The sequence below is a fragment of the Drosophila ananassae genome, chromosome 2L (assembly GCF_017639315.1).
Source record: "Drosophila ananassae strain 14024-0371.13 chromosome 2L, ASM1763931v2, whole genome shotgun sequence".
NCBI lineage: Eukaryota > Metazoa > Arthropoda > Insecta > Diptera > Drosophilidae > Drosophila > Drosophila ananassae.
The window spans coordinates 15,707,931-15,734,481 of NC_057927.1; the positions used below are offsets into that span (position 1 = coordinate 15,707,931).

Sequence of the window (26,551 nt, forward strand, 5' to 3'; positions counted from 1 at the left end):
GATATATGTACGATTCCCACGATTCCAACAGGAGCAGCAGGCAGCAAAAGACCAGGACCTGCAGACAGTTTGTCTATAAAGTCAGCCAGGAAAAAGCGAGAATTTCTTGCATAAAGCCAATTAAATTAAGAAATCTGATGCAGCACCAACGACAACAGCACCAGGCGAGTAGCAACTACGACTGAAGCAAAAAAAAAAAAAATAAAAACAAAAATCGGATGAAGCAGAAACGTGAATCACAGAGGAATCTCTTACTCCTCCGTTCCCTGGCAATTGGTATTTTACAACAAACAGAGCTTGCGTTCAGCTTATTTAACATAAATCGAATGGCTACTGGAATACACCATCCTGGCACTCATCCTGGCAGAAGTCTTATCTGTGGCTGTGACTTTGACTGGCTTCATGCTGCTGGTATGTCTCTGATACACCAGCAGAAATATTATTGTATTTCTTTAAAAAAAACAAGTATACGCCATGGTGGTCAGAGAAGCTTACTTTGTACGACTTGCCTTCTATCTTGCCTTCAGCAGCAATACTAGTTTCTTTTTTCCCAGTGTCTCTACAGAAGCTGAGCCAATTTCATTGAGCAAAGGCAAATGTAAAGGTAAAGCAAACGACCTTTAGAAAAATTGCCAAAGTCCGAGAAGTTGTTTTTGTCTTTCGCAGACAAATCACGACCCGAAGACGAAACCTGTAAGGGATTGGGGGACCCATCGGAGGGAGACCAAAACAGATTTCACACCTCCTCCGCCTTCATCGAAAACAAAAAAAAAAAAAAATCGTAAGACGAACTGACCCAACTAATAAGAGTCAGCAACAGCAACAGAAACGCCCCAACAACGACAACATCAAGCGACACCAGCAACAACATGGCATAATAAATAAAAGCCAAGTAGCAGTTGCTGCCTCGGAGTCTGGGTCTGCATCTGGGCCTGGTCTGGTCTGGTATGGTATGGTATAGCCTGGCCTGGCCTGGCCTGGTCTGGTCTGGAGTCCGGACACCATTCGGTGCAGAGTCTGCTGGGCCCTGCGATTTTCACAAGTTGATATCGCAAACACAAAATGTTAATGAGCAATTTCGAGATGGTGCGAAGTGATTTCATTATTTAAACTTTTTTTTGCTTAGTTTTTGCCTTTTATTTCGTTGTCTTTGTCTCTGGGTTTGGATGTGCTGTGAGGTTGGTATTTTGGTTTTTGGTTTTTTTTTTTGGGCTTTTTGGTAAGACTTTTATTACGGATACACCATTGGGTAATGAAAGCGAAATAATTTTAATTGGCACTGGCTGGCAGCACTTTTATTTTTGGGTCTTTCGATGCCAAATTAATTATTTCCTGTCAAATTAGTTTTGAGTTTTGGCATAAATTAAGGCCCAGCTTGGCTCAATGGCTATGAATATGCATTGCACTCGCCTCTTCCCCACTAAACCCCATCGTTCCCCTGGCGAAATGTCACCTGTCGTGGCATGTCGCGCCGGGTTACTTCAAAACACTGTTCCGCCGCATAAATTAAGGCCGGCAACGTTGATTAATTGGGTCGCATTTGATGATTAAAACATAAATTGCAATGGATGCAGAAAACTTGGCCATGGATACGTGCTCGGAACGATAAGCTCAATTTGGTCAAGGACCCGTCCTAGGGGTTGCAACTTGCAAGCCACTAAAATTACACTTAATTAAACAACAAGCCATTAGGGATCCCCATCATCACGAGCAACTTAAGGGTTTGTAGGAATTTCATTTCCTGAAAAAACAATTCCCCAAGTGAATTACTAATCGAAGGAAAAACATTAAAATGAAATATTTTAAGCAAACAAGCATATTCAGTCAAAAAATGTATAGATATCTGTTAGTTTACTTCGCTACTACATTAATCCAGAGACAGAGCACCTTGGCCACTTTGTGCATCACCAAGGTAATAGTGCGTGTGCCTCGGGAGAAGGACATTGGCCTGATCTTTGGTGAGCTCCCCTCCAAACTGGCACCCCCATACCTATCCTAGAGGCTTAATTTTCCAGATCTGACCGTCATCAATCGAATAAAGGGTATGAAAAGGGAAACAGTGGACTTTGTAATCGCCTCGGACGGAGAATGCACTGTGAACACCACTCGAGGAGAATTGGTCTCATCGGTAGGTCGGGTTTATGGTGCGGATTTTGGAACACTAGAACCAGGGAAGAGTGAGACTGTCTCCTTGGTCTGGCCAACAGTGGTGAGTTGATAAACTATGGGCTCTATGATAAATTATAAATTAACTATCAACCTGTAGTCCCTGTACAACCGAGTGGGCAGTTGCCCCATCACAATAATCACCACAAATGCGCAAAATGCAGTCTCCACCTCGAGACAAATAATTCACTTTGACACTCGGTTTGAGGTCCTGGATCCGAAGAAACAAACCCTGTGCAAGCGCAAGGACTTTGTCAACTGCCATAACTGGGACAAGGACTACCTGCGCAATTGTACGCCTCTGAACTGCGAGGAGCGCTATTTTGGGCAACGGAGCTTCTTCAACCAGGACACGGGTCAATGCGAAGTGGTGCCACCCTGTTATGGGGACGGGAAGTACTACGATCCTTTTGCCAACGAAGGAGTTGATTTTGGGGGTTTCCTGTCGGAGGATGAGGTCGAGCAGATCAAACAAGGGGACTTTGATATAAATTTTTTGGAACTGCGTGGACCTCCAAAAGTAATTATAGAGAAACCCTAAAATATTTTCACTTAAGGTATACAACAAATTGTATTTATTTGTCTTGAAAATTATTTCAAAAACTGGAAAGTATCCATGACGCCATCTTTTGGTAGTTTCAGCAAACAAGAAAGCGCCACCTACTGTTATTTCCGTACGACTGCTTTACTTTCACGCAAGCAGTGTGCTTTAGTACGAAAAATAACCCTAGCAGTCTGCATGGCGCCGTGGCTTAGTTGGTTAAAGCGCCTGTCTAGTAAACAGGAGATCGTGAGTTCGAATCTCGCCGGGGCCTATGGAGCAATTGTAACGCTCCATTTACTTTTTTTTTATTTTACCTAATCTTATTTTAAATAAACTTTACTTTTAAATTTATATAAATGAAAATTATTCTTCTCTTTGGATTAGGAACCACAAGAAAAATCTAAAACATTCGTAGAAAAGGAGAAGCCCCCGACTGCCACTCCGAAAGCTTTAGCTCTTAGTCCGGAAGATTGCGATAAGTCCATTCAAAATACAAAATATCTCACGCTGGCCGACTTTATCGAGTGCTTCCAGCACATAAAAGAATCTTCAGGCGATAAGAAAATACAGAAAAAGTCACCTTTTGAGGTGCCGCTTCTGACCCAGTTGTATTACGACTGGTTCTTACCCATCAGAGCCGATACTTTGAGTGACTTTCGGGGGCGCATTGCTGCAGATGGCCCCAGCTCCAAGCATGTGCGTTCGGGGGCTGAGCCTCTCATGAACTGGCTAGCCAAACTGGACTACAAGGATTGTCTGAAGCTGTTCTTTAGAGGACTCGCTATTGTAAGTTTTTGATATGGCTGGCCGACCAATATACATAAATTGATATTTGTCGATATTGCAGATCTCACTGTTAATTCTGTTTCAGATTGGCATGACTCTCCTGGCCTATTTTTTGGTGTGTCTTGCCGTCTATGGATTCATTGAGATCTACTCCACGTGGAAGTCCGAGGATTCGATTGGGACCTATGTGGCAGACGTGGCTTCCCACAGCAGTTCCTTAGATGTTGTTACAACCGAAAGCCTAATGTCCAAGCGTTAAAAGAGCGCAATTATGCGAAATTTAAAAAAACTGGTATTAAGCTTCATTCAAGTCCTTAAAAGCAAAACTCCCCAAATAAATCAGTTTTTCTTTATACAATCTAGTTTTATTATTCAAAGATAGTTGCATTTCCTGATCATTGATCAACATTCCATAGACTTAAATGATGTTTAAATTTGTTCTTACAAGAATTTTAAATTTTAAATAAATCAACAGTTTAACTTGAGTTCATCTTACACTCAAAAAGGTAACGTATTAATAAAGGTTTTGAAGTTGAAGTTTGGGTATGGAATTTTTTATGGTCATACTGAGAAATAAAAAACTTTGATAAATTCGAGAAAACAAGAAACAGAAAGGTAAATCGAAAATAAAATTGAATTCTGGGTCGGGTGAACTTAAAAAAATTGTCCAACGGGAATGGGAATTCTGGCAACGACAAAGTTAGGGAATAAAATAAAGTCCAAAGATGTGGCAACACAAGAAAGTATCGATAACCCGCTTTTTGTTTATTCTTAACTTAAGAATCTTAAGGCAAATATCAAAAACATAATATTATTTCAAAAACCCTGTTACATTTCTGCATTTCATTTTAGTTTCAAAAAATCATGAAGCCGGAGGAAGAGCTGCTATTATTCCGGGACTTTCAGGGCCTGAGGAGCTGCAAACACGACGACGAGAAGGTGTCCACAGCAACCTCCCGCGAGCAGGTGAGTAATCCCTCCAGTATTGCTGTGGGACGGTTACAGATAAGAGCCTTTATTGTTTTCAGCAAAAGACAGAGAGCTCGGTAGAGAAATGCTTCGACCGGTTCGAATCCCTGCTGTTTACCCACCCGCGCCTTTCCCAGTTCTTCCGTTTGGAGCACCAGCACTACCTGGACACGATGCTGCGCCGGTTGCCCTCAAACTACGAGTGCCTGGACAGTAGCCGTCCTTGGTGCATCTACTGGATCCTGCACGCGGCTCAATTGCTGAGCTTTAACTTTGATGACAAAACCCAAGATCAGGTGGTGCAGTTTCTCAGCAAGTGCCGTTCTCCGACGGGAGGTTTTGGCGGCGGTCCTGGCCAGTATGCCCATCTGGCACCCACATACGCAGCGGTCAACAGTCTGTGCATCATCGGAACCGAGCAGGCCTACCGTGTCATTGACAGACCAACGCTGGTGCAATTCCTTTTCAGCGTGCGAGAAGCGGACGGATCCTTTCGCCTGCACGTAGATGGAGAAACGGATGTGCGAGGTGCATACTGCGCTATTTCGTGCGCCAAACTACTCAATCTGCCGGATCCTGTGCTCAGAAAGCTATTTGCTGGTACCGGCGACTGGATAGCGGGATGCCAAACGTATGAGGGTGGATTCGGAGGCGCCCCCGACTTGGAGGCTCACGGGGGCTACACCTTCTGCGGCATTGCCGGCCTTGCTCTCCTTAACGAAGCTGACAAGTGCGACAAGCAGGCTCTGCTTAAGTGGACACTGCGACGGCAGATGCGGTATGAAGGTGGTTTCCAGGGACGAACAAATAAGCTGGTGGATGGCTGCTATTCCTTTTGGGTTGGAGCAACTATACCTATAACACAGGCCACGCTCTCCGCAGACGACAAAGAGATGGATCACACTTTGTTTGATGTAGAGGCTCTGCAAGAATACATCCTACTTTGCTGCCAGAAACAGAACGGTGGGCTTATCGACAAGCCAGGAAAGTAAGTTCTTCTAATTAGTTTGTTTCTTTTTAAATAAAATTATTTTTTTTTTAGACCACAAGATCTGTACCATACGTGCTATACCCTAAGTGGAGTGTCCATTGCCCAGCACTCGGAATCCGCCAGTTGCCCTCAAGTCCTCGGGGATACCATCAATGAGCTTCTGCCCACCCACCCGCTGTTTAACATCCCACCGAAGGCCGTGGCAGCAGCACGAAGTCACTTCGACAAATGCAACGACATGGAGTTCGCCGGTAGCGACAGTACCTGAACGGAGAGGATTTGTGGGATAGCAATTATGGTTAATAAGGAAGATAAGATCTTTCTACGGGAACAGTTGATTCCACTTAACATTTTTTGAACCAAATTTTTCATAATAAACTATTTTGAACTGCGCTTATTTATACATTGGATTTGGAAAACCATTTTAAGGTTCCCAGGATGGAAGGACAATATGACCCCCAGCAAAGGCCATATCTTTGACAATTTTCATCCGATTCTCGAGCGAAATACTTTAAACGATTTGTATATCGATTCTCCATCAATCTGCATCAAAATCTGGGGACGTAATTTTTTTTAGATTTTTTGATCGAAATTGGCATAACTTTGATGTTTTTTAAGTTAGAAAGATGGGATTTGGTACAGATTACTCTTTTGGCAAAATAAATCGATATGCCAAATTTCATAAGGATCGACCAACTATATACGATCCGCTACATATCTAATAATATAAGATGCGTGGCGCCACCTAGCGGACTGCGACTGAACTGCAAGGGTACATAAACTTCGGCTCCGCTCGAAGTTAGCTTTCCTTTCTTGTTTTTTTTAGATTTTTTGTTAAATTTTATGGGGGTCCCCTGCAAAATCTTGAAAACTGCATGGAAGGACAATATGACCCCCGGCGAAGCTATATCTTTGACAATTTTCATCCGATTCTCGAGCGGAATACCTTAAACGATTTGTGGATCGATTCTCCATTAATCTGCATTAAAATCTGGGGACGTAATTTTTTTTACATTTTTTGTTAAATTTTATGGGGGGTCCCCTGCAAAATCTTGAAATCTGCATGGAAGGACAATATGACCCCAATCGAAAGCCATATCTTTGACAATTTTCATCCGATTCTCGAGCGGAATACCTTAAACGATTTGTAGATCGATTCTCCATCAATCTGCATCAAAATCTGGGGACGTAATTATACCCTTGCAGAGGGTATTATAATTTTGGTCAAAAGTGTGCAACGCAGTGAAGGAGACATCTCCGACCCTATAAAGTATATATATTCTTGATCAGGATCACCTCCTGAGTCGATATGAGCATGTCCGTCTGTCCGTCTGTCCGTTTCTACGCAAACTAGTCTCTCAGTTTTAAAGCTATCGAGTTGAAACTTTGCACACACCCTTCTTTCCTTTGCAGGCAGTATATAAGTCGGAACGGCCGGGATCGGTCGACTATATCCTATAGCTGCCATATAACTGATTGATCGGAAATGCCATAACTTTGGTGTTTTTTAAGTTAGAGGGTTGGGACTTTCCACACATGTTATATTTGACCAAAAAATCTTGTGTGCAAAATTTCATAAGGATCGGCCGACTATATCCTATAGCTGTCATAGAACGATCGAAATTGGCATAACTTTGATGTTTTTTAAGTTAGAAAGATGGGATTTGGTACAGATTACTCTTTTGGCAAAATAAATCGATATGCCAAATTTCATAAGGATCGGCCAACTATATACGATCCGCTACATATCTAATAATATAAGATGCGTGGCGCCACCTAGCGGACTGCGACTGAACTGCAAGGGTATATAAACTTCGGCTCCGCTCGAAGTTAGCTTTCCTTTCTTGTTTTTTTTAGATTTTTTGTTAAATTTTATGGGGGGTCCCCTGCAAAATCTTGAAAACTGCATGGAAGGACAATATGACCCCCGGCGAAGGCTATATCTTTGACAATTTTCATCCGATTCTCGAGCGGAATACCTTAAACGATTTGTGGATCGATTCTCCATTAATCTGCATTAAAATCTGGGGACGTAATTTTTTTTACATTTTTTGTTAAATTTTATGGGGGGTCCCCTGCAAAATCTTGAAATCTGCATGGAAGGACAATATGACCCCAATCGAAAGCCATATCTTTGACAATTTTCATCCGATTCTCGAGCGGAATACCTTAAACGATTTGTAGATCGATTCTCCATCAATCTGCATCAAAATCTGGGGACGTAATTTTTTTTAGATTTTTTGTTAAATTTTATGGGGGGTCCCCTGCAAAATCTTGAAAACTGCATGGAAGGACAATATGACCCCCGGCGAAGGCTATATCTTTGACAATTTTCATCCGATTCTCGAGCGGAATACCTTAAACGATTTGTGGATCGATTCTCCATCAATTTGCATTACAATCTGGGGACGTAATTTTTTTTAGATTTTTTGTTAAATTTTATGGGGGGTCCCCTGCAAAATCTTGAAAACTGCATGGAAGGACAATATGACCCCCGGCGAAGGCTATATCTTTGACAATTTTCATCCGATTCTCGAGCGGAATACCTTAAACGATTTGTGGATCGATTCTCCATCAATCTGCATTAAAATCTGGGGACGTAATTTTTTTTAGATTTTTTGTTAAATTTTATGGGGGGTCCCCTGCAAAATCTTGAAAACTGCATGGAAGGACAATATGACCCCAATCGAAAGCCATATCTTTGACAATTTTCATCCGATTCTCGAGCGGAATACCTTAAACGATTTGTGGATCGATTCTCCTACAATCTGCGTTAAAATCTGGGGACGTCATTTTTTTAGATTTTTTGTTAAATTTTATGGGGGGGTCCCCTGCAAAATCTTGAAAACTGCATGGAAGGACAATATGACCCCCAGCGAAGGCCATATCTTTGACAATTTTCATTCGATTCGAGATTTTTAGGCAGAAGAATGTACAGATTATTATATTTTTAAGCCATTGTAAATTAAGTTTGTTTTTATTTTGGTATTTTTATAGTAGTTTGTGGACGCCGATTTTTTGGTGTGACTGTTTCTCGTTGTGAATGTCACAACTTTTCCCCAATTTTTAGGAATTTCCTTTAAAATTAAAGGCTTGCTCCGTCTAATGTTTTCCAGCCATCAGAGTTTAAGGCGGAGGACACCTGCGCAGGGAATAGAGAGACCGGAGTACATTGCTCACTTAGTGGATGAGTACTACACGACCACCAACGTTGGCAAGCTTAGCAACCTGTTGCTGTTATGATGTCCACCTAATTGTTGAAATTTTTAGAGGCCCAGGAACAGGTCACCGCCAATTTGGCAAACTTTGCTTATGACCCGATTAACTGGCCTTATCTACTTCAGGCGGAAGCCCTCGATGTGTTCACGGCATCTCTAGAATCAGCAAATCCCCATCTGAAACTGCATGGAATCGCAGCCTTGTGTAATATTTGTTTGGGTAAGAATTATCAGTCATTAGTTGAGTTCTTATTTAAAAAAGTTGTTCACTTTCCAGAGAAATCAGCGGTTAAGTTCATCAGGGAACATCTCAAGCTCATTACCGACTTGTTTGTGCGCACGGACCACCCGGAAATTGTGCTCCACAGCCTTACGCTCTTTTATCAGCTGCTGGAGTCCGAAGATTTGGACCGTGAATTGCTTCTCGTTCCGGCTGTGCTCAAAACTGTCCAAGAGTGGCGGCAAAAATCTGACGATCTTCGCATTGTTCAGCTCTGTCAATTGTTGCTGGTTGATTTCGCTAGTCGATCTGAGATTATAGAGCTGCAGAATGCTCCGACAGCTCTGCCGGCGCTGGAGCAGCCAAGCACCAGCCGGGCTGCAGCAGGTACAACTGACTAAGAGATTTACGCAACAAGACCTAGAACAATTCGCCCGGTTCACGGGAGACTACAACCATATACACAGCCAAGACACTCCAGTGGAGGAGAGGCGAGTACACGGTGCCCTTCTAAACGCTGTAGTGGCCGGTATAATTGGAACAAAGTTACCGGGACCAGGAACCGTGGTGTTAGAACAGAACTTTCGGTTCCTTAAACCTTGCCGCATCGAGACGGACACCGTGGTGACGGTCCGACTAATGAAATCGCGGAAGATATCCACAGTGGAATATGACTGCCGGCAGAACGAAGAGGTTGTTTTTGCCGGAAACGCCAAGCTACTGACTCGCCACCAAAAAACAGATTTCACAGAATAAAATATTTACATAGTATATTTTGTACATTATTTCTTAGAGGCCCGTTTGCCCTCTCCCTTTTTGGGAGGCGCCTTGCCACGCAGCTTGCGCAACCGCTTCATTTCCTCCTTGAAATCCTGGTGCTCATCTCTGAACAATCCGTAATCGCGAAGGTTCTTCATCAACAGATGCGTTTCCACGTGCCGGGGGTACCAGTTGACAACATAGTCGCGCTTGTGAATGGGCTCCTCAGCGAACATGCGAACGACCTGGAAATCAAAAGTATATTCTAGGATTGAAAAAGCATTTAAAATAATAGTGGATAGACAAACCTTCATGGACTTCTCATTAGTGGTGCGTGCAACTTCTCCAAAAATGCGATTTGAGAGATAGTTCATTCGCCGCGCATACTGGGTGCCAAGTTTGATTAAATCGGTGTATTTTTGCGACATGTTTGGTCGCTTTAAATTGTAAATAAATCTAAATTTTCATTCAATACGACTGTTTTTGTTTTTAGCCATTTGGTGGTTATGTCACGAATCGGAAATCGGATATCGAATCGGAGTTATCGGTAGGAATTCCCATAACTAATATATGGCGCCAAATTTAAAATATTTGAAAAGTCACTCATTTACCCATAAACCATAAAGACCCAATTTTCTACACTCTTTGCATTAGCCTACCAGAAAAACTACACATTTTTGTTTAAATTAAAATTCGTCAAAACAACTTTTATTTAAAATGAAAAGCAAATAGAGTATACCACCGGATAAGTTAATTGGAATAACAAAGTTTTAGCAACAGTCTAAGCATAAAGTTTTTGAGTTTTAACACTAGAATTTTTAAGCTAATCTAGACCGTTTCTATAATTCCCCGGCGCCTGGCCTCAGAGCAACCTGCAGAGTCATTTCCATCGTTTCCAATAAAGGAGGTCTCTTCAGAGCTCTGAACTGCTATCACCTCCCGACCCATTGGCACACCGTTCAGCTGACTTAGTAGCGCATTCGTGCCGACCAGGTTAGTTGCTTCTCGAGGGGACCCGCTGTGCACAGAAATCTGATCGTAAAGGTGCATACGACTGGGCGTGTGGGAGCGGGAGGCAGGCGAATGGTTACCGCGTGAGTGCGGACTATTAGTGCGAGAGTGCTGGAAGTCCTCCAGGGGGATTTCCTCTGAACTGAATAGAAAATTAATTAAGTATATTTAACTCTTCAATATAAATGCTACCTATTACCGCGGTCTGGGCATCCTGGGGCTGTTGTCACGGGATCGGTTCCCGGCACTTCTAGGTTGAGAGTTTTCCCGCGACTGCGAAGAAGTTTGGCTGCACAAACTTACACTAGGAGACCTCTCCCGGTCGGAGTGATCCGCCCTCAGATTCGAGCCCATTGTCGAGGTGGGACTGCGTCGCCTGGAGCGACCCGCGCTTTCGTTTCGTATGCTAAAGACAATAAAACAATAATTAAAACAAAGATCCAAAAGGTAAAAACTTTTTAATTACCCCTCGATTGAGCGGTTTTGGGCCATTTGGGTTCGGCTAACACCGGCGCTATTGCCTCCTCTTAGAACTGCAGCGAATCCTGGAACGCGGTTCGCCGTTGAAAACATTGGTCGGTGGTGGCCACTGCGGGAACTGCTTCCACTGCTATTGGCGCTGCCACTTCCAGAAGGGATCGCCATGGTCCCGCCCACAGCAAATACGGGCGAGTCCATCTGTCCCGGGATCTCGATGAGCTGCGCGATCTGGTACATCTTTTTCTGGCGCGCTTTGCTGCGACCCTTTGTCAGGCGTTGCTTGGCGGCCATGCAGCGGATGTGGTCGTCGAACAGGAACTTGGCAGACAGTAGCGGAGTGCGGTTATGGGTAACTCCGCCCCGGTGGACAGTGATGTGGAGACACCGGGAATCGTCCTTATCACCTTGCACCTCCACGTCCTGCAGGAAGCCCACGAACTTGGCTACCCCCCAGCCGAGCAGCTTGGCATCTGGTTCAACGAGGATCAGTTGGAGAGCGTCAATGACGAGGAATCGCCGCTGTTTGGTGCTGTCTTTGGCAACCACGGTACACGCGATTAGGTCGCTGTTGTCTGGAAATAACCATTCAAAAGATTTTTGATTAACCATTCAAGGAACACTTTAACAAGCGTACTTACTTAAATCTAGTACATTCTCCACTTGAACGAGATTTACGGCATTCGTCAGAGGCAGCAGGCACTCCTTCTCGTTGAGAAACTTTTGGCACGTACGGCGTAGCAGAAAATATACGCGGATGGCCCGCCTTGCCTTCTCCACCTCCCCGCAGGGTAATCGACGTGTAAAACCGATACCCGTTAGAGGTGTTCCTGTGGGCGGCAATAGGATTGCAGAATCCATACACAAGAACTCGACATTCAACTGAGCTTTGCGCATCTCATTGTATTCATCCTCAAAAAGGTCAAGAAAGATATCTTCCGACTTGTAGAAGTTTCGCAGCACCACCATCGACTGATTTCGGGCGCTGAAGAGAAGATCCTGTTGCGAGGGGGTGATGCAACGGGCCTCATCGGAACTGGGTCTGGTGAAAGTAACCAGCAGTTCCAAGGCGATCTCAACAGTTATCAGACGAATGCGGCAGGCTGCAATATGAAAGCAATATATTTCCAGCACAAATCAAAATGATTCGACACGGGGACTTACATGGCTGACTGGACTGGGTGATGATGTTAAGCAACTGCTCTATCAGGGCTGTCTTGTAGCTAAATGAACCTCTTGTAGACTTTGCCAGAACTTGCTCAAACCACTCATTCTTAATACCTGCATGGAGAATATGTTGTTACTATTCGCTTCATTCATTAAACAATTCTGAATTAGTATGAAGAATGGACAAGTTACGTACCATCTAGACATGGCGGGGAGAGGTGCCAGAATGTGACATAGAAAGCAGTTAATAGAGCATGATTGGTGTAATCAGAGTGGTGAAAAATTATGTAGCATTAGCCCATAGACAGTAACAATAAGTTAGTGCAGTTTTTAATGAACCTACCTCTGTTGTGCGACATGGCGTAGATGAGGCACAGCGATAGCAGAGCTAGATAGTCATTCTCCGTACAATCCAAGGCATGTAGAACTGTATCCAAAAACGGCTTGGCCAGCTCACCAAAGTCCGCCTTCGCGGAAGAGGTAGACTGCTGCAACCTCTGCTTCTCCTCATCTGTTATGTTGCGTAGTTTTGTATCCCCCGATTCCACGGCTTCCGCTTGAGACTCGGCTTCTGTGGCTACCGGAGAAGATGACTCAACGCCACTGTCTTCGCTTAAAGCATAGCTGGAGGTACTTCCCTGACCCGTAACTGTGTCCAGGGCCTGCTCAAGACTTTCAACGGGTTCCCCAAAACCGGGTACCACAGCCTCTCGGCGCTCCACGTATGAGTTTAAGATCTCGGCAGCGCCTTCCTTGAACACACTATGATCGCCGTTAAGGATCACCCATGCCAGAGCATGAACCAACGGTGCGTGAGATACAACCAAAAATACCAGAGAAAGCAGGTACAGAGCTACGATAGAGCTAACGCGCGGATGCTGTATCTCCTGGATGTCGATGTCGACGTTACGGTTGAGGACGGCGGCTAGGTTCTGGGTGACTACTGCCAGGGAGGGCGGCGGAGGAGCTGGCGTTAAGGAAAATATGTACAAGGGCACAAACAGCTTGTGTAGCAGGTGTTCCGTGAGCACTGCGTTCAGATCTTTAATGTCCAGCAGCAGGATGTCACTTAGGTAGTGCAAATGGTCCAGGTGCTCTGCCACTAGATTGGATAGCTTCTGGTTCGACTGATGGCTGTGATGGGATGATAAAATTAGGAAGGATAACCGAATATTCATAAGGATAAATCTTACTCGATGTCCGTGCGAACACATGTATCCAGCTCAAGAATGTGCTTACCAATGAACCAAACCAAATTACTAAAATAAGGAGCTGCCGTTCTAGTGAAAAACAAAATTATAAAGAACGTTATTATAATAATTTTATAGTAATAGAAAGCTTCTTACTTGTCCCTAATAAACCGCAACATGCTGGAGTTCTGCACCTTGTAGACGTTCAAGGAAATCGTTCGAACAGCAATCCTCACCATGGACTCTGGGTGATTAAAGAACTTAATGGCTTCCGTGTACAGGGGAAAGTCGTTTGTGTGCTAGAAAGAGTAAAAATATATAAAAATGAACGAGCTTGCATTGCTTCTTTCATCTCTACCTCATTATAGAAGAAATGAATGGTGTGGGTGTTCAGCTTCAAACTCAGCGTCTTTAGGAAGAGGATATAGTAGCCCATCACATCCTCATCGGAAAAATCGAACTTGTGCACCATAATAGAGTTAACATGGTTATTGCTCAGCAGATAATCTAAAAGAGTTAAGTTTCTTGTTATTAAATATATTGCAGTTAATTATTACGGAAACATACACAGGGACGTCTCATTCCGGATATTCTCGAACAGAATGTTGAGGGTCTGCAGCAACTGCACACACACGAAGCTGGAGCCTCCGCTCTTCTGACGCATGATGTGCAGAAAGTAGGATAGCATGTTCTTCTCCAGAAAGAAACTGCCAAAAAGATAAGAAACATATAGCAAAGAATGTTGTCGCAGATATGTGGACACCTACTCGAATACCAGAGAGTCGTGCTGGTCACCCCAGATGAGGATTTCAGCAATGCACCGCAGAGATTCAACCAGCAATCCGCGATTGTTCTCCGATACGGTGGTGTTCTTCTCCAAAATACTGTACAGGTACTTAAGGTGGTCAAGGGACAAGCGGTTTTTTGGCCGCCCGCCCCAAGGTCCGCCAAACCAGCTACGGCTGCGGAACATGTTGGCAACTGGATTATAATCAACTCGCCCCTGTCCACCTGGATGCTCTCATATCAGGGTGTGAAGTTGCGGATTGTGAAACGCACCACTGCTACCACACACGCCAAACACTAAGCCGTAAATCAGATATCCCAGTTGCTTGTGATTGTATGTTTCGAATTTTATAATTGGCGAATTGCGATTCTTTTTTTCAACAATACAAACACACTTCTTCTTCGCGAGAATACAAGTGTCACAGTCAGCTGTTGATTCATTAATATTATCGTTATCGGACAGTGTTGTAAATCGACATCGGTTTTGAAAAATCCTTTGTTTAAAAACAAAGATCTACAAGCTTTTTTGAAACTAAAACAAATAAATTAAAAAAACATAACTCATATTTTCAATAACTACAAAAAACATGGTACAAAATATTGGTACCACAAAATTAAAGTTTGGCTTTATCATTAGGGATTAGTTACAACATCACATTCTATTAACCGTTTATAATTCCTTCATTAGAATTTCATCAAATTTATCCCACATAATCAGATTTTTGAATACTTATTTTTGCATTAGGCTTAAAACAGTTTTATTTTTTCTAAGACTCAAGGTACCACTCTTAACTAGCTAGGGTTTTGGTTGAAGTTTATGGAATAGGAACCTGTATTAGGATCCTGTTGCATTTGAAAGTTTTGAGTAGATAGGCCAAAGGGTCGCAAAATCATGTTTCCCAGATTTTTTAGATTTGACATCATTTCGGTCTTGAGCTTTTCGTTTCGCTCATTAATTATGGGCGGCAGGCGTACCAGAGCCTCGCGCGCTTCCCTCTGGCCGGGATCGAGCTCAGATACTTTTTTGTAGTCTGCCAGTGCCTCGTCAGGTTTGTCGTCTTGTTCGTAGAGCTTGGCGCGCCTGTAATATAGAACGAAAAATACCATTAGTTTCATCCCTATACTGACTTAAAGAGTCTGAATAACCTGAGCAGAGCACGTAGGTACTCCGGCCATAGTTCGATGGCCTTTGTGCAGTCGTCAATGGCAGATTTGTTAGCCTCTAGCTTCATCTTGGCGGCGGCTCTGTTGCCAAACAGCACAGCTCGCTCCCTTGTGTTGTCTGAGGGGCACACATTCAAGGCCTCTGTGTACACTTTGACGGCACCGTCCGCCTGGTCGTTTTTGAACAGCTCATTCCCCTCCAGCTTAAGTTTGTTGGCTTGTTCCTTGTTCGCCTCCAGTTGCTCGGGGCTCAAGTCCTTCTCCAGCTCACGCAGCTCCTCAACTGAAAGCTCTGCGTCAATCGGATTTTTTGTCCCATCTGCACCATCCCCTGCAGCCGAATGCTCGTTCTCTTCGCTAAGACTCAACTGGCTTTGTTGCTCCACAATCTTGTCCACATCTTCCTCATCCAGCTGCGGGGCAGTTTCCTCATGTCCGGTGACCTGGTCGCCTAGGGCATCCTGGAACTCGTCGTCGCTGTTGGGGTCTGTCATATTGGCATTTAATTCTAGGTGTGTTTACTGGAAATTTCGCTTGGACAGCAACAAATAGTGCCTCATGCCCACCGATGACGTTGCCTATCGATGACAAGACGGCTGTGCTTGCCAGTGTTGCCCCTTTTTTTGGCTTTACTTGGCGCATACTTTACCAGAAGACTAATAATAATAATTCTGGAATTAAAAGCATTGTAAAAAAAACAATCTTTTCCCAAATCATATCAATAAATTGTATTTATAATCCAGCTCATTTCTGACGTTAAATCCGCCAACACTGACTGGTAGGAATCTAAAAGGAACTTCTCCCATTCTGAACCATGACGTCTGAATCGCCAAGTTTGGGAAACATTGACATAGAAGCCTACATTTTGAATGAATACATTCCCGCTAAGCCTCTGGATGGAAATTTGGAAGTCCATTTCAGTGACTCGGAGCTTGTAAGAACTGTTCACAGATGTAGAAGGTGTCTAAACCACTTATTTGCAGGCACCAACGGAAGCATGTGCACAGCTGAGATGCGGAGAACTTTTGAAATTCCCATTTGTTCGGCCAGGGTGTCAGCCGAGGGCAGTGGCGATAAGAAAGAGCGACGTTCTCGTTCCCGACGATGAGGCAACAGCAACAAAACGCGTGGTAGAGCTTACGCTGGATTCCCCGGATTTATTTGAGTTCCAACCAGGAGACACCATCGCCGTTTTGCCAAGCAATGATGGGAAACTTGTGGATGAGTTCCTAGATCGCCTTGAGCTGGTCTCAAAGGCAGATACGATGTGCAGCGTAAAGCTGGCTCTTAAGTGTGCCAAAAAAAGCGCCAAAGTTCCAGCCCATATTCCGCAGACAACGAGTCCTCGGGAGATCCTTACCCACTGCCTGGCCCTCAATGCTGTTCCACAGAAGCAGTTTCTCAGCGCGTTGGCTGGTTTCACTGACAATGAAAAGGAACGATCTTTCCTGGCTTGCCTTTCTTCAAAGCAGGCCGCCTCTTCCTACAGTGAACTTGTTTTAGAGCGAGGACTGCGCTTTTTGAACATTCTGGAGCTGTGTGCCACCTGCAGACCATCCCTAGCCTTCCTGGTCGAGCACTTACCAAGGCTATTGCCACGTCCTTATTCACTTTCCAATAGTCCTTTGGCGAGCGGACCCCAGGAGCTGCAGATAATCTACTCGATCCTCAAATACAAACCTGGAGTCACAACCAGCATGTTGGAATCGAAAGCCCAAAAAGTCGAAAACGGAGAACCCACTGAAGTTGTTATTTATCCTCGGCTAAGCAATAATTTCCGATACACAGAGGACGACCTTTCCAGCAATCAAATTCTGATCGCTGTTGGTACGGGCGTAGCTCCTTTCCTCGGCTTCCTGTCCCACAAAGAACAGCTCATAAGCCAACAGTCGCCAAGGGAAATAGGAAAAACGTGGCTGTATTTAAGCGCCAAGACAACGAGGGCTACTCTGAATCTAGACCAACTGCTAGTCTGGCAGCTAACCTCAGTGCTGGAGCGACTTCGCATGTGTCAATCGCGTGGAGAGTCTCCCTGCTACGTGCAACAGCTGCTGGAGGAGGATTCGGAGGAGCTGGTCGCCTTGCTATTGCAACCCAATACTGTGCTCTATGTATGTGCTGACGGTGCCAAAATATCGCAGTCTATTGCTGGGGGCTTGATAAAGTGCCTCCAGACAGCTCTGCAGCTCAGTGAGGAAGAGGCGGCACAAAAGCTCAAGGAGCTAAGAGCGCAAGGCAAATACCGCGAGGATGTCTGGCTATAAAGTAAGTACTAAGTAGGAGTTCTCCGGTTGAAAGTAGATTTGTTGTTGTCTTAATATTTAAATACTTGTCACTGAAAATAAATGAGCTGTAATTAGATTAGAAGAAAAAACACTGGCTTTGGTCGAATAAGTAAATAACGATATATTTAACAACACAAAATAAAAATTACAGTGCAGTCTAAACTAAATACATACAGTTGTGAAGGATCTCCTTCAATGTTCAAAATGGATGGGGGCGATTACGATTACGAGAACTAAATGGGTTTTGGGTCGGTGCGTAAGGTACACTTAACTGGTAAATCGAAAAAATAATAACTCTAAATAGCGGTAGAATATACGATTACGACTTAGGATTCAAAGCGAAAAATAAATGTGTACATTAAACGTAAAGAACTTATTGTGGGAATTTGCTCAGTTTGCTAGAATTAAAGCAACCATTAATTTGATAAATAATCGTTATTTTTCGTTCGCTCTCCGCCTTTTCTATATACCGATATCTGCGTACTGTTTATCATATACTGTTTAAAGTTTATTTTGGCAAGTCGGCCCTTGCGGTGACCTTGCACATTAATATGCATTCTGTATTTTAACTACGTTTAAGTTATAATTGAAATAGCGCCAATCCTGGTCGTGTATATTAATATAATTACGAATCGATCAAAATTGATTTCGGCTTCACTCTTCACACTCGTACATATCTTTACAATTGCAATAAAAGTTTCGTATAAAAAATTATGCTACCTCTTGTTGTTCTTTCTTTTTTATTTGAAGACTTAAGTTTCGTTTACGTTTTTACTTTAATAATTGCAATATTTGCGTTCGTCTTAAATGCGTTGGCGAATATGTAAAGTCGGGTATGTCTCGGTTACCAAAAAGGTCCTTTTCAAATCCTTTTTCCTTTTGTTACTGTACTCTCTCTGTCATTTATGTCCTTACAACAATACTACCGTTCGTTGACTTGTCTAATACTCATTTAAGCTAAACTAAGAAAATCAAGTATATTTTCGATTAATCGGTAAGGTATGTAAGCTCTTTGAAAATTATGGATGCATTAATTTTAGGCCAAAAAATGATCAATTTTTGTTTTAATATAAAAATTTAACTATGAACCGATCTGCAGCAGCAGCAATCAATCAATGTGATACTAAATGTCCGAATTGCAAGCAAAAGATAATCCCTAGCCCCTACTACATAACATTTAATAAAAGCCAATAATTTAGTTCCTCCTTCGTTGTATTTTAAGCAAAGCCCTATTTAGCCGGGCTCTGAGAGAATAGCGACTAGCCATGGACACTCTTTCCGAATATTTATTGGGATGATGGGAAGATAGCATCAAAATTGAACTAAAAAGACGAATTAGAAACGAAAATATTTTGGCTACACGATTAATTATATGAAGAAGTTCTCCCTCATTCCATTTTGATGTTTGGCATTGCTCGTAATTCCCGATGGGACTAGGTGTAGTATATGCATCCTCTCGATAAGGATATACTGTGCTATCGTTAGCTCCATTAGCTTTGACACATTCATTATACGGTTAGATGTAAAACAGCTCTATTGTGATAAGGTTTTGGTTAAAAATATATACGCTTATGGCAAAACCTGACAGGGAAGGAACAGGGGAAAGTCTGTCTATTCTGTTCTTTGTTTCATATATAATATATATGTATTTCGGTTAGTCTCAACTTTGTACTTATTTAAAATGGAATATCAATTAGTTATCTCTCAATCCTGTCGGTGAATATCAGCTAATATACATGCTCCGGCTAGTTTTCTAATTAATTAGCTATCTGTAATGATATCTGGTATATCTGTTCTTTGTGGGAAAGACATATCGAATTGTGGAGATAATTTCTCAGTTTTGTGCTTGTTGCTGCTGATGCGTCGCTTGCTGCTGCTAGCTCTAGTCCTAATGGCACTTGTTACAATCATTTCCACTCGCTATATTTATCGCCTTTGCTTTTTTTTAGTTTTCTTATTTTTTTCTCGTTTTTTTTTTTTTGGTAATTTACAAACAAGTATTGCATGATCTCTCTCTGGTTAGGGTACGGTTGCACTTACAGACTAAGACGAATTTTATGTAGAATTGCATAATGCAGATTTGATAAAATCGCTTAAATCACAATTATGTATATATAAGGGTATATAAGGAGTAGACCAACTTAATTCCATACAGTTAATAATACAGTATCTATGTATATCATATGTGCGTGCTTGTGTGCGTGGTAATATACATTGGCGCAATGTACGAAGTAAGGCTAATTTGCCATAGGACGACAATCTAATCTAAGCGATAACTCCTCCCCGCTGTCATCTGATAATTTTGCGACCAGTGCGAGGTGGATCCAGCAGGAAAATTTAACTCAATTTCCGTCCTCCTCTCCATAAATGGTTTCACGTGCTGCAAAAAATAAGAAAAATATATGGTTAATATTTTAAATTCTGGCTTTTAAATTATTCTCTGCACTGAGGCAGAAAAGAAAGAGGAAAATGGCAGCGCAATAATTAACATCTCGACCTATAGTAATTGCCGTAACCCTGAACACACGACCTAGACTATATACGCCCATGGGCACACAAATAAAATCCGCTCCATGTTTGATAAAATTTGTATTTTGACTTAAAAGTTATTCTATCTACGGAATACTATAAGAAATGTTGCCACAAACTCAAATGGGTGCTCGAAAATACCATTTGTTGGCCAGGCGAAAAATATATTTATTAATCATACAAATGTGACGTTATCAGCAGAACCCTTACTCCTTATCAGCGCTTTTGATCCAACCAGCTGATTATGTGAAGGCGAAGAGCTCGTTAAAAATAGATGTCCACTCAGGCCAGCCAGGTAAGCCTTGACGAGGGGGTTGAGGTCAGGCGAACTGCATAATATAATTAATAATGCATTATCAGTTCCATTTATAAGCGACGATGGTTTGGAACGAGGTTCTCCGGGTTTTGGTTGCCCATTTTGCTGCCCGCCCTGTCCCCTGTCTCCTGTCTCCTGACCTCTGTCATTAGCAAGTGTGTCGCATATAAAGCGGGGATCCCAAAGTAGTGGCTATTGTTATGGCATGGGGCATGGGAGAGAGGATCAATTATCAGCGCAGTAATTTTTTATATTTATCGGCATGTGAAGCGGGAGCACTCGGCTCCATCGTCACGCTTGGATTTCAATTCAAGCGCTTGTTTTCAGAGTTTTCCCTACAATTTTCCATTGACAGAAAAATGAAAACAGATTCAGACTCTGAGAGAGAATGGAATAGCGATAGAAGTTTCACGAGCCCCAACCTCATTCGGAATATGATTGTGGATCGTGTTAAAATGCATTACATTACGATCCAATGAGTCGATCCGACAATAATATAATATAACTTGCTTCCACGTTTAGCGCACTTGTGAGTGCAGCCCAGCGAGTGCATGGATGGGATGCCTTTGTGTATGGATGTATGTATGGATATGGATATGGATGAGTCTGCCGCAGACATTGAAACTCTGACAAAACGTTCGCTCGAGAGTGTTGCTAAAGCGGATTCATTATAATTTGCATTGGCGGCTTGCGTGATCCAACCGGGGGGAGGGGTGGGAGAGCATTAAAGATGTACACACAGCCATGTGTATGTAAAAAAAGAAATAAAACACCCCTTTGGCTTGTGGGAGGGGGAAAAAAAATGCGAAACCCCCAAAAGTACTGGATGATTCATTTGAAATTCCGCATAGCTACCATGAAAAAAACAAAAAAACAAACTTGTGTGGTTCAATAAACGAGACACACACACACACACGCATGGTGGGGATGGGGGGCTGCCGAAAACGAAAACCTTTAGCGCAAGGTGAAATTATCATTTGGCGGCGCCATTCGAAATCGAACTACATGCTAGTGAGTGGTTTAGTCATTATTGGCCGGGTCTTGGCTCTTGGGGCGTCGCTCGCTAGAGACTCCACATTTCAATGTCGGTGGGGATCCACGAAGGCCCTTTCACTCCCTCCCTCTCTCTCTCTCTCTGGCAGAGTTGTACTTTGGACCTCTGGTACCGCCACCAGTCTTTTAGCACAGATACAGATCGGAACGGTCGGAAGAAAATCGTAGAACACATTTCAATATTGGCGAGAAATTCCCATGTGGAAAATCCCTCTCTCTCTTCTTTCCAGCTTCCAGGAAATGGAAGACGGCACATGAAGAGTTTCCTTCTCTTTCTCGGCCCGCTAAGTATCGCGGAACGCAAAACGGAAAGCAAAAGTGTACATCACTAATATAAACAAATAAAGAGCCTAGAGAAGACCGGTAGGAGTTGGGGCCCGAGCTTGAGTGGGGGTATGGGGGGAGGGAGGGAGGACACAAGACATACGCGAAAGTGGGAGTGGGGGAGTGGATAAAAATAGCCAGAGAAGACGCGACGTCGCGTCGCTGCAGTCCCCCCGCTGCAGTTTTGTTTTTTTTTTGTTTCTTGTCCGTTGCAGTGCCAGCAATTAAATTGAGTAAGTGGGAGGTTGAGCGAAGAAGACCCGCCGAAGACAGAGGAAAGTGGAATGAAGAAAGAAGAAAGAGGAGCCCATGGAACGATACATACTCTCATTCTTTGTGTGGCAGGAACGGAACACACCCAGGCCAGGCCAGGCCGACTTTACTTTCCACCCTGCCACCACCATCTCTCCTGAGTGCCTTGCTTATCTTCTCCAAAAAAAAAAAGCACAAAAATCGTTCTAGGAATTTGATTATTTCTGCAACTGTTCCCCAACTTGCTGGGGACTTACAATATCACTTATAGAGTGTGTATCCCCCTGATAAGGCCTATAAAGATACAATTGGTGTTTCAGTGTGGGTGTTTGGTCTGTCTGTGAATTAAAGTTTTGTTTTTCCGTTATACCATTATGATGTATGAATATTTTTTTTTTTGGCCGGCCAGACAAAGCGATATTCCAAACAGGAAATGCGAACGAGCGTGTTAAATTGCGTACTTAGTGTTATTTGTTGTTGTTTCTGCAGCGTCTTCCCATTCGTTTTTGGTTCATTGTCAGTCTTCAATGGGGATGTCTGTATGCACAAAAAAAAACAACAAACACAAAACTCTCTGTACGTAACACACGTAATAGGTGAGGTAAGTGAAAGAGATGGCAGCTGAAAGAGATGTCTCCCGAATAACGGCACAATGCTTTCGTAAGAAAGTAATGCCAAACTAACGACAGGTAGCGAATCCTTAAGGACTCATGCATGAAAGGGCAATGAAAAGTTAGAACTAGTCACTTTATTAAATATATACGTAATAGCAGAGGCAAGTGAAAGAGATGGCTGCTGAAAGAGATGTCTCCCGAATAACGGCACAATGTAATGAACTACGACCGTTGCGAATCCCTAAGGATTCATGCATGAAAGTGCAATGAAAAGTTAGAACTAGTCACTTTATTAAAGATTATCTTCTAAACCACATTTCATTTTCTAAAATGAGTTGTATTATGAGTAAACCACTAATGACATTCGCTTTTATAACATTTCTGATATTTATTTGCTAAACCCTTTCAGAAAATATGTAGTTTTTAAATCAAAAACCTCGTGCTCCTACGCGACCTTGATCGCTTTCAGTTTGTTGGTTAAACCGGAGCTACTAACTGATTACTGATTAAGCATGTTTAGATAGCCCAACTATCGCTGTTCAGGCCTGGTCATTTGACTACTTTTCAGGCCAATTCACTAGGGCCGACTTATAACCGACCACTGCCTCTGTTTTGTTTCCTCATGTGTGGTTGCGAAAAGGTTTCCGTCGAAACGCAGATCACTTTGCATGAATAATCAGGGTAGGCTACTACCTGAAAATGAGCGGGTCTTTGGGACTTACCTGATTTCGACGGGGAGTGGCAGAGTCCTAGTCCTGATCTCGCTATTTCTATGGTTGTACGTTACACACTACAAAGACTACGGTCAGCATTCTGTTCCAGTTACAGTTCCAGTTCCGGTTGCGTCCACACAAAATAAATTTACATTTGAAAACTCATTATTCACAAGGGCAGGCCCCACTCCAGTCCCAGTCCCAGTCCCAATTCCAGTCCCGATCACGCGTAGAGCAGCCTGGCCGCACGGTGATTGCACAGCAACTATACATTGCGACGAAGGACTTTCTTGGCCGCCTTGATGTTGGGCACCAGCGCCTTGACCTCGCTGCAGTCGTTGAGGAATGGATGGCAGAGCAGCTCGTCGGCAGTGGCCCGGCGATCCACCTCCACCTGGAGGCAGCGGTCCAGGAAGTCCTGCAGATTTGGACTGAGCTTCTCCCAGCTCTTGATGTCCGGCCGACCGTTGGCGGCAATCAAGTAGAGGGCGCGGAGCGGAGTTTCGTACAGATATGGCGGCTGGCCCTCGATCATCTCGATGGCCATGATGCCGATGGACCAGATGTCCACCTTCTTGCCGTACTTCTTGCGCGTGACCACCTCGGGCGCCATCCAGTACGGAGTGCCCACCATCGTCTGTCGCTTCTCGTCGCCCTCGATGTTGGCGCAGAAGCCAAAGTCAGTCACCTTCACGCACCCGTCCATGCCGAGCAGCACGTTGTCCGACTTGATGTCCCGGTGGATGATGCCCTTGGCGTGCAGGAAGCTGATGGCGTAGAGCACCTCGCGGCAGACACAGGCGATCTGGCGCTCCTTCATCACAGTCTCGGTGACGACGTCGGTGAGCGGGCCGCCGTCCATGTACTCCATGACCACCCACAACTGATCCTCGGGCTCCAACAGGTAGGCATCCAAGAAGTTCACCAGATTCTTGTGATTGAAGTCTTTCAGCACCCGGATTTCGGTGAGGATTAGGTCCTTGGAGGACTGGTTCTTCATGTCGATCGTCTTGACGGCCACTTGCGACTCGTTCTGTAGGTCGCCAGCGATGAACACGATTCCGGAGGCACCTTTGCCCACTTCCTGGGTAGTCTTGTATCGCTCGCGGGGATCCTCGGGATTGCAGATGGCTCGCAGCTCATCGTAGATCTCGGCGTCGGTTTTCTGCGTCCGCTTCTCCTTCGACCGGCGGAGTATCGTCTCGTCCGGGTTGTCATCGCCACCGGCGTCTATGTGCTGGCCGGGTGCCGCCGGCTTGATGATGATCGTGTCTGTGTTGACCTTGTGCGGGTGTTCGCCGTCCTCGTCCCGCCGCAGGTCGGAGGTGCGCGAGAACTTCTGGGTTACCCGGGGCTTGGGCTTTATTTGCGGTTTGGGAGCCATGGCGTGGGGTGATTTTTTGGGCGGCACTGGTGGTGGCTCTTGAAGCGGCTGTGGTGTCGCCTTCAAGGTCTCGCGGTGTTCCAGGCTGGATTTCAGCTCCTTGAAGACCTCTTCCAGGGCATCCAGTGGCACCGCCGACTGCTGGCTGCTGTCGTTGATGCTGCTGCTGTTGCTGTTGCCCGCCGAGGAGCCGCAGCCGCTGCTGCTCTCTGTGGCGGTTCCATCGTCGTCCGACTTCTCCGGATCCTGCGACTTGTGCTTGTTCTTGTAGTTGACATAGTTCTCGATTTCTTTGGACTCCTCGTGGATCACGTCTTCGGTGATGAAGGGCTTGAACACTTCGTTCTCCTTCTTCTTGATGGAGTAGTTGTAGTACTTGACGGCATGGTACGCCGCATCCGGATTCTTGTCCTGCTCGTCCCTGGTGATCTGTGAGTTCATCAGCCGCACCCAGGGGGCCGGCAGACCCTCCAGGTCGCCCGTCTCTTGATTGCGGGACACATGGAAGTGCCGCTGGAAGTTGGTGGGGGCGCCGATCTCCGAGATCTGCTCCTTCTTCTTGAACCACTTAGTGAAACTCATGGTCCTGCTAGTGTGCTGTGCGTGGGACTCGCGTAGAATTTTTCCTTCAACGTCGATTAGTTCCGCTCAACTTGGGAAATTCTATTCTTCAGTCGGCGATTTGTTGTTGTTTTGAGCTCGCTTTGTTGCCGTAGGTAGATTAAGCCACTCTCGCTCTCTCTCTCTCTTTCCTACTCCCTCTCGCTGGCCAGCCGTGAGTCATAAACACATTCACACGCACGCACACCACTTCTGTTCTGCGCTGTCTACGTGTGTGTGTGTGTGTGAGCTCTTCTTATCTCTAACTGTAGCTGTAGTTTCTGCAGACGAACGAAAAACGCAGAAGATTTTCACTTTTTATAGTCGCCCGCACTGCTAATTACGATATTTGCAGCCCTAATTTATTCAGCAATCACAAGTTTTAACAAACACACAAAGGCGGACGCGGACACGAACACGAACACGCACACATCTCGGAGTCGGACACAAAAGGAGTGGCCGTCGCCGTCGCCGTCTTGTTCTTTTAGAGTAGCTTGTTGTTTTAGCTAAAACAGGCCGAGTCGAAGTCTATTTAGCCGCTCCTTGGAGCCATCTTCAGCCGTAAAACCGTGCGCGACAGAGCGGTTTCACTCTTTTTTATTTTTTTTTTTTAATTTTTAGCAGGTCTGGGCTGCCTCTGCAATCAACAACTTCCTTGGTTTTTCTCCTTCGCTGCAATCGCGCTGCACTCGGCCGTGTATTTGCTGTCGCTGTCGCACTTGTATCTTGTATCTGAGTGTTACCAGACACTACCCTGTTAATTATCCGTGAGAACGATAGATTTCCTTTGCGATGTTTTTAGGAAGTGTTCGAGACAGGTTGGCAGCGCTACATCGCTTTAAATCGGAATGGTATATCGGATATAACGACTTAAAACCAATTATTCAAAAACTAATATTTTTTAAAAATATATATTTATATATATTTAAGTTTGTTTATTTTTTAGAGCATAGTTTTAACATCATGATATCCCTTTTTTATGGAAATTTTTTCATAAAAAAACATTGTTTTTATTTATAAGAACAAATAACAA

The 26,551-nt window shown here is 44.1% G+C and overlaps 8 protein-coding genes and 1 non-coding gene across 12 annotated transcripts; 5 read left to right on the forward strand and 4 right to left on the reverse strand.

The window, feature by feature from the left end:
• The first annotated feature begins 1,797 nt into the window (after window positions 1-1,797).
• On the forward strand, window positions 1,798-3,849 carry LOC6501267. Of its 2 annotated transcripts, none has more exons than XM_001954850.4 (5): window positions 1,798-1,958; window positions 2,016-2,209; window positions 2,267-2,686; window positions 3,095-3,496; window positions 3,558-3,849. In XM_001954850.4, exons 1-5 carry the CDS (start codon window positions 1,832-1,834, stop codon window positions 3,753-3,755), a joined length of 1,341 nt encoding a protein of 446 aa, XP_001954886.1. In that variant the 5' UTR covers window positions 1,798-1,831; the 3' UTR covers window positions 3,756-3,849. The 2 variants fall into 2 exon arrangements, with proteins under 2 accessions (XP_001954886.1, XP_014766971.1); XM_014911485.3 differs by having other exon boundaries at window positions 3,582-3,849.
• On the forward strand, window positions 2,908-2,981 carry Trnat-agu. Its single transcript has one exon. It is a non-coding gene; the product is annotated as a tRNA-Thr (tRNA).
• Window positions 3,850-4,204: 355 nt separating the features above from the next.
• On the forward strand, window positions 4,205-5,857 carry LOC6501268 (protein farnesyltransferase subunit beta). The gene is made up of 4 exons (XM_001954851.4): window positions 4,205-4,286; window positions 4,349-4,462; window positions 4,525-5,453; window positions 5,508-5,857. The coding sequence occupies exons 2-4, from the start codon at window positions 4,361-4,363 to the stop codon at window positions 5,722-5,724; spliced, it is 1,248 nt and encodes a 415-aa protein (XP_001954887.1). The 5' UTR covers window positions 4,205-4,286; window positions 4,349-4,360; the 3' UTR covers window positions 5,725-5,857.
• Window positions 5,858-8,458: 2,601 nt separating this feature from the next.
• On the forward strand, window positions 8,459-9,665 carry LOC6501269 (armadillo repeat-containing protein 7). 2 transcript variants are annotated; one of them, XM_001954852.3, is made up of 4 exons: window positions 8,459-8,670; window positions 8,727-8,894; window positions 8,952-9,170; window positions 9,268-9,665. In XM_001954852.3, exons 1-4 carry the CDS (start codon window positions 8,562-8,564, stop codon window positions 9,648-9,650), a joined length of 879 nt encoding a protein of 292 aa, XP_001954888.2. In that variant the 5' UTR covers window positions 8,459-8,561; the 3' UTR covers window positions 9,651-9,665. The 2 variants fall into 2 exon arrangements, with proteins under 2 accessions (XP_001954888.2, XP_014766972.1); XM_014911486.3 differs by having other exon boundaries at window positions 8,460-8,670; window positions 8,727-8,740; window positions 8,801-8,894; window positions 8,952-9,665.
• Window positions 9,638-10,194, reverse strand: LOC6499313 (28S ribosomal protein S33, mitochondrial). Its single transcript, XM_001954853.4, has 2 exons — window positions 9,962-10,194; window positions 9,638-9,898 (listed from the first exon to the last, which is right to left on the reverse strand). Exons 1-2 carry the CDS (start codon window positions 10,079-10,081, stop codon window positions 9,677-9,679), a joined length of 342 nt encoding a protein of 113 aa, XP_001954889.1. The 5' UTR covers window positions 10,082-10,194; the 3' UTR covers window positions 9,638-9,676.
• Window positions 10,195-10,327: 133 nt separating this feature from the next.
• LOC6499312 (protein CLEC16A homolog) lies at window positions 10,328-14,731 on the reverse strand. Of its 2 annotated transcripts, XM_014910521.3 has the most exons (12): window positions 14,266-14,731; window positions 14,066-14,205; window positions 13,857-14,005; window positions 13,655-13,797; window positions 13,502-13,588; window positions 12,652-13,442; window positions 12,505-12,507; window positions 12,306-12,422; window positions 11,783-12,244; window positions 11,131-11,716; window positions 10,864-11,070; window positions 10,328-10,806 (listed from the first exon to the last, which is right to left on the reverse strand). In XM_014910521.3, the coding sequence occupies exons 1-12, from the start codon at window positions 14,469-14,471 to the stop codon at window positions 10,482-10,484; spliced, it is 3,216 nt and encodes a 1,071-aa protein (XP_014766007.1). In that variant the 5' UTR covers window positions 14,472-14,731; the 3' UTR covers window positions 10,328-10,481. The 2 variants fall into 2 exon arrangements, with proteins under 2 accessions (XP_014766007.1, XP_001954890.1); XM_001954854.4 differs by lacking the exon at window positions 12,505-12,507.
• Window positions 14,732-15,025: 294 nt separating this feature from the next.
• On the reverse strand, window positions 15,026-16,083 carry LOC6499311 (tetratricopeptide repeat protein 1). The gene is made up of 2 exons (XM_001954855.4): window positions 15,431-16,083; window positions 15,026-15,365 (listed from the first exon to the last, which is right to left on the reverse strand). The coding sequence occupies exons 1-2, from the start codon at window positions 15,940-15,942 to the stop codon at window positions 15,077-15,079; spliced, it is 801 nt and encodes a 266-aa protein (XP_001954891.1). The 5' UTR covers window positions 15,943-16,083; the 3' UTR covers window positions 15,026-15,076.
• On the forward strand, window positions 16,043-18,447 carry LOC6501270 (methionine synthase reductase). The gene is made up of 3 exons (XM_001954856.4): window positions 16,043-16,136; window positions 16,192-16,382; window positions 16,432-18,447. Exons 2-3 carry the CDS (start codon window positions 16,263-16,265, stop codon window positions 17,710-17,712), a joined length of 1,401 nt encoding a protein of 466 aa, XP_001954892.1. The 5' UTR covers window positions 16,043-16,136; window positions 16,192-16,262; the 3' UTR covers window positions 17,713-18,447.
• LOC6499310 (serine/threonine-protein kinase PAK 2) lies at window positions 17,830-26,286 on the reverse strand. Its single transcript, XM_001954857.4, has 2 exons — window positions 23,544-26,286; window positions 17,830-20,113 (listed from the first exon to the last, which is right to left on the reverse strand). Exon 1 carries the CDS (start codon window positions 25,498-25,500, stop codon window positions 23,800-23,802), a length of 1,701 nt encoding a protein of 566 aa, XP_001954893.3. The 5' UTR covers window positions 25,501-26,286; the 3' UTR covers window positions 17,830-20,113; window positions 23,544-23,799.
• Between the last annotated feature and the right edge of the window lie 265 nt (window positions 26,287-26,551).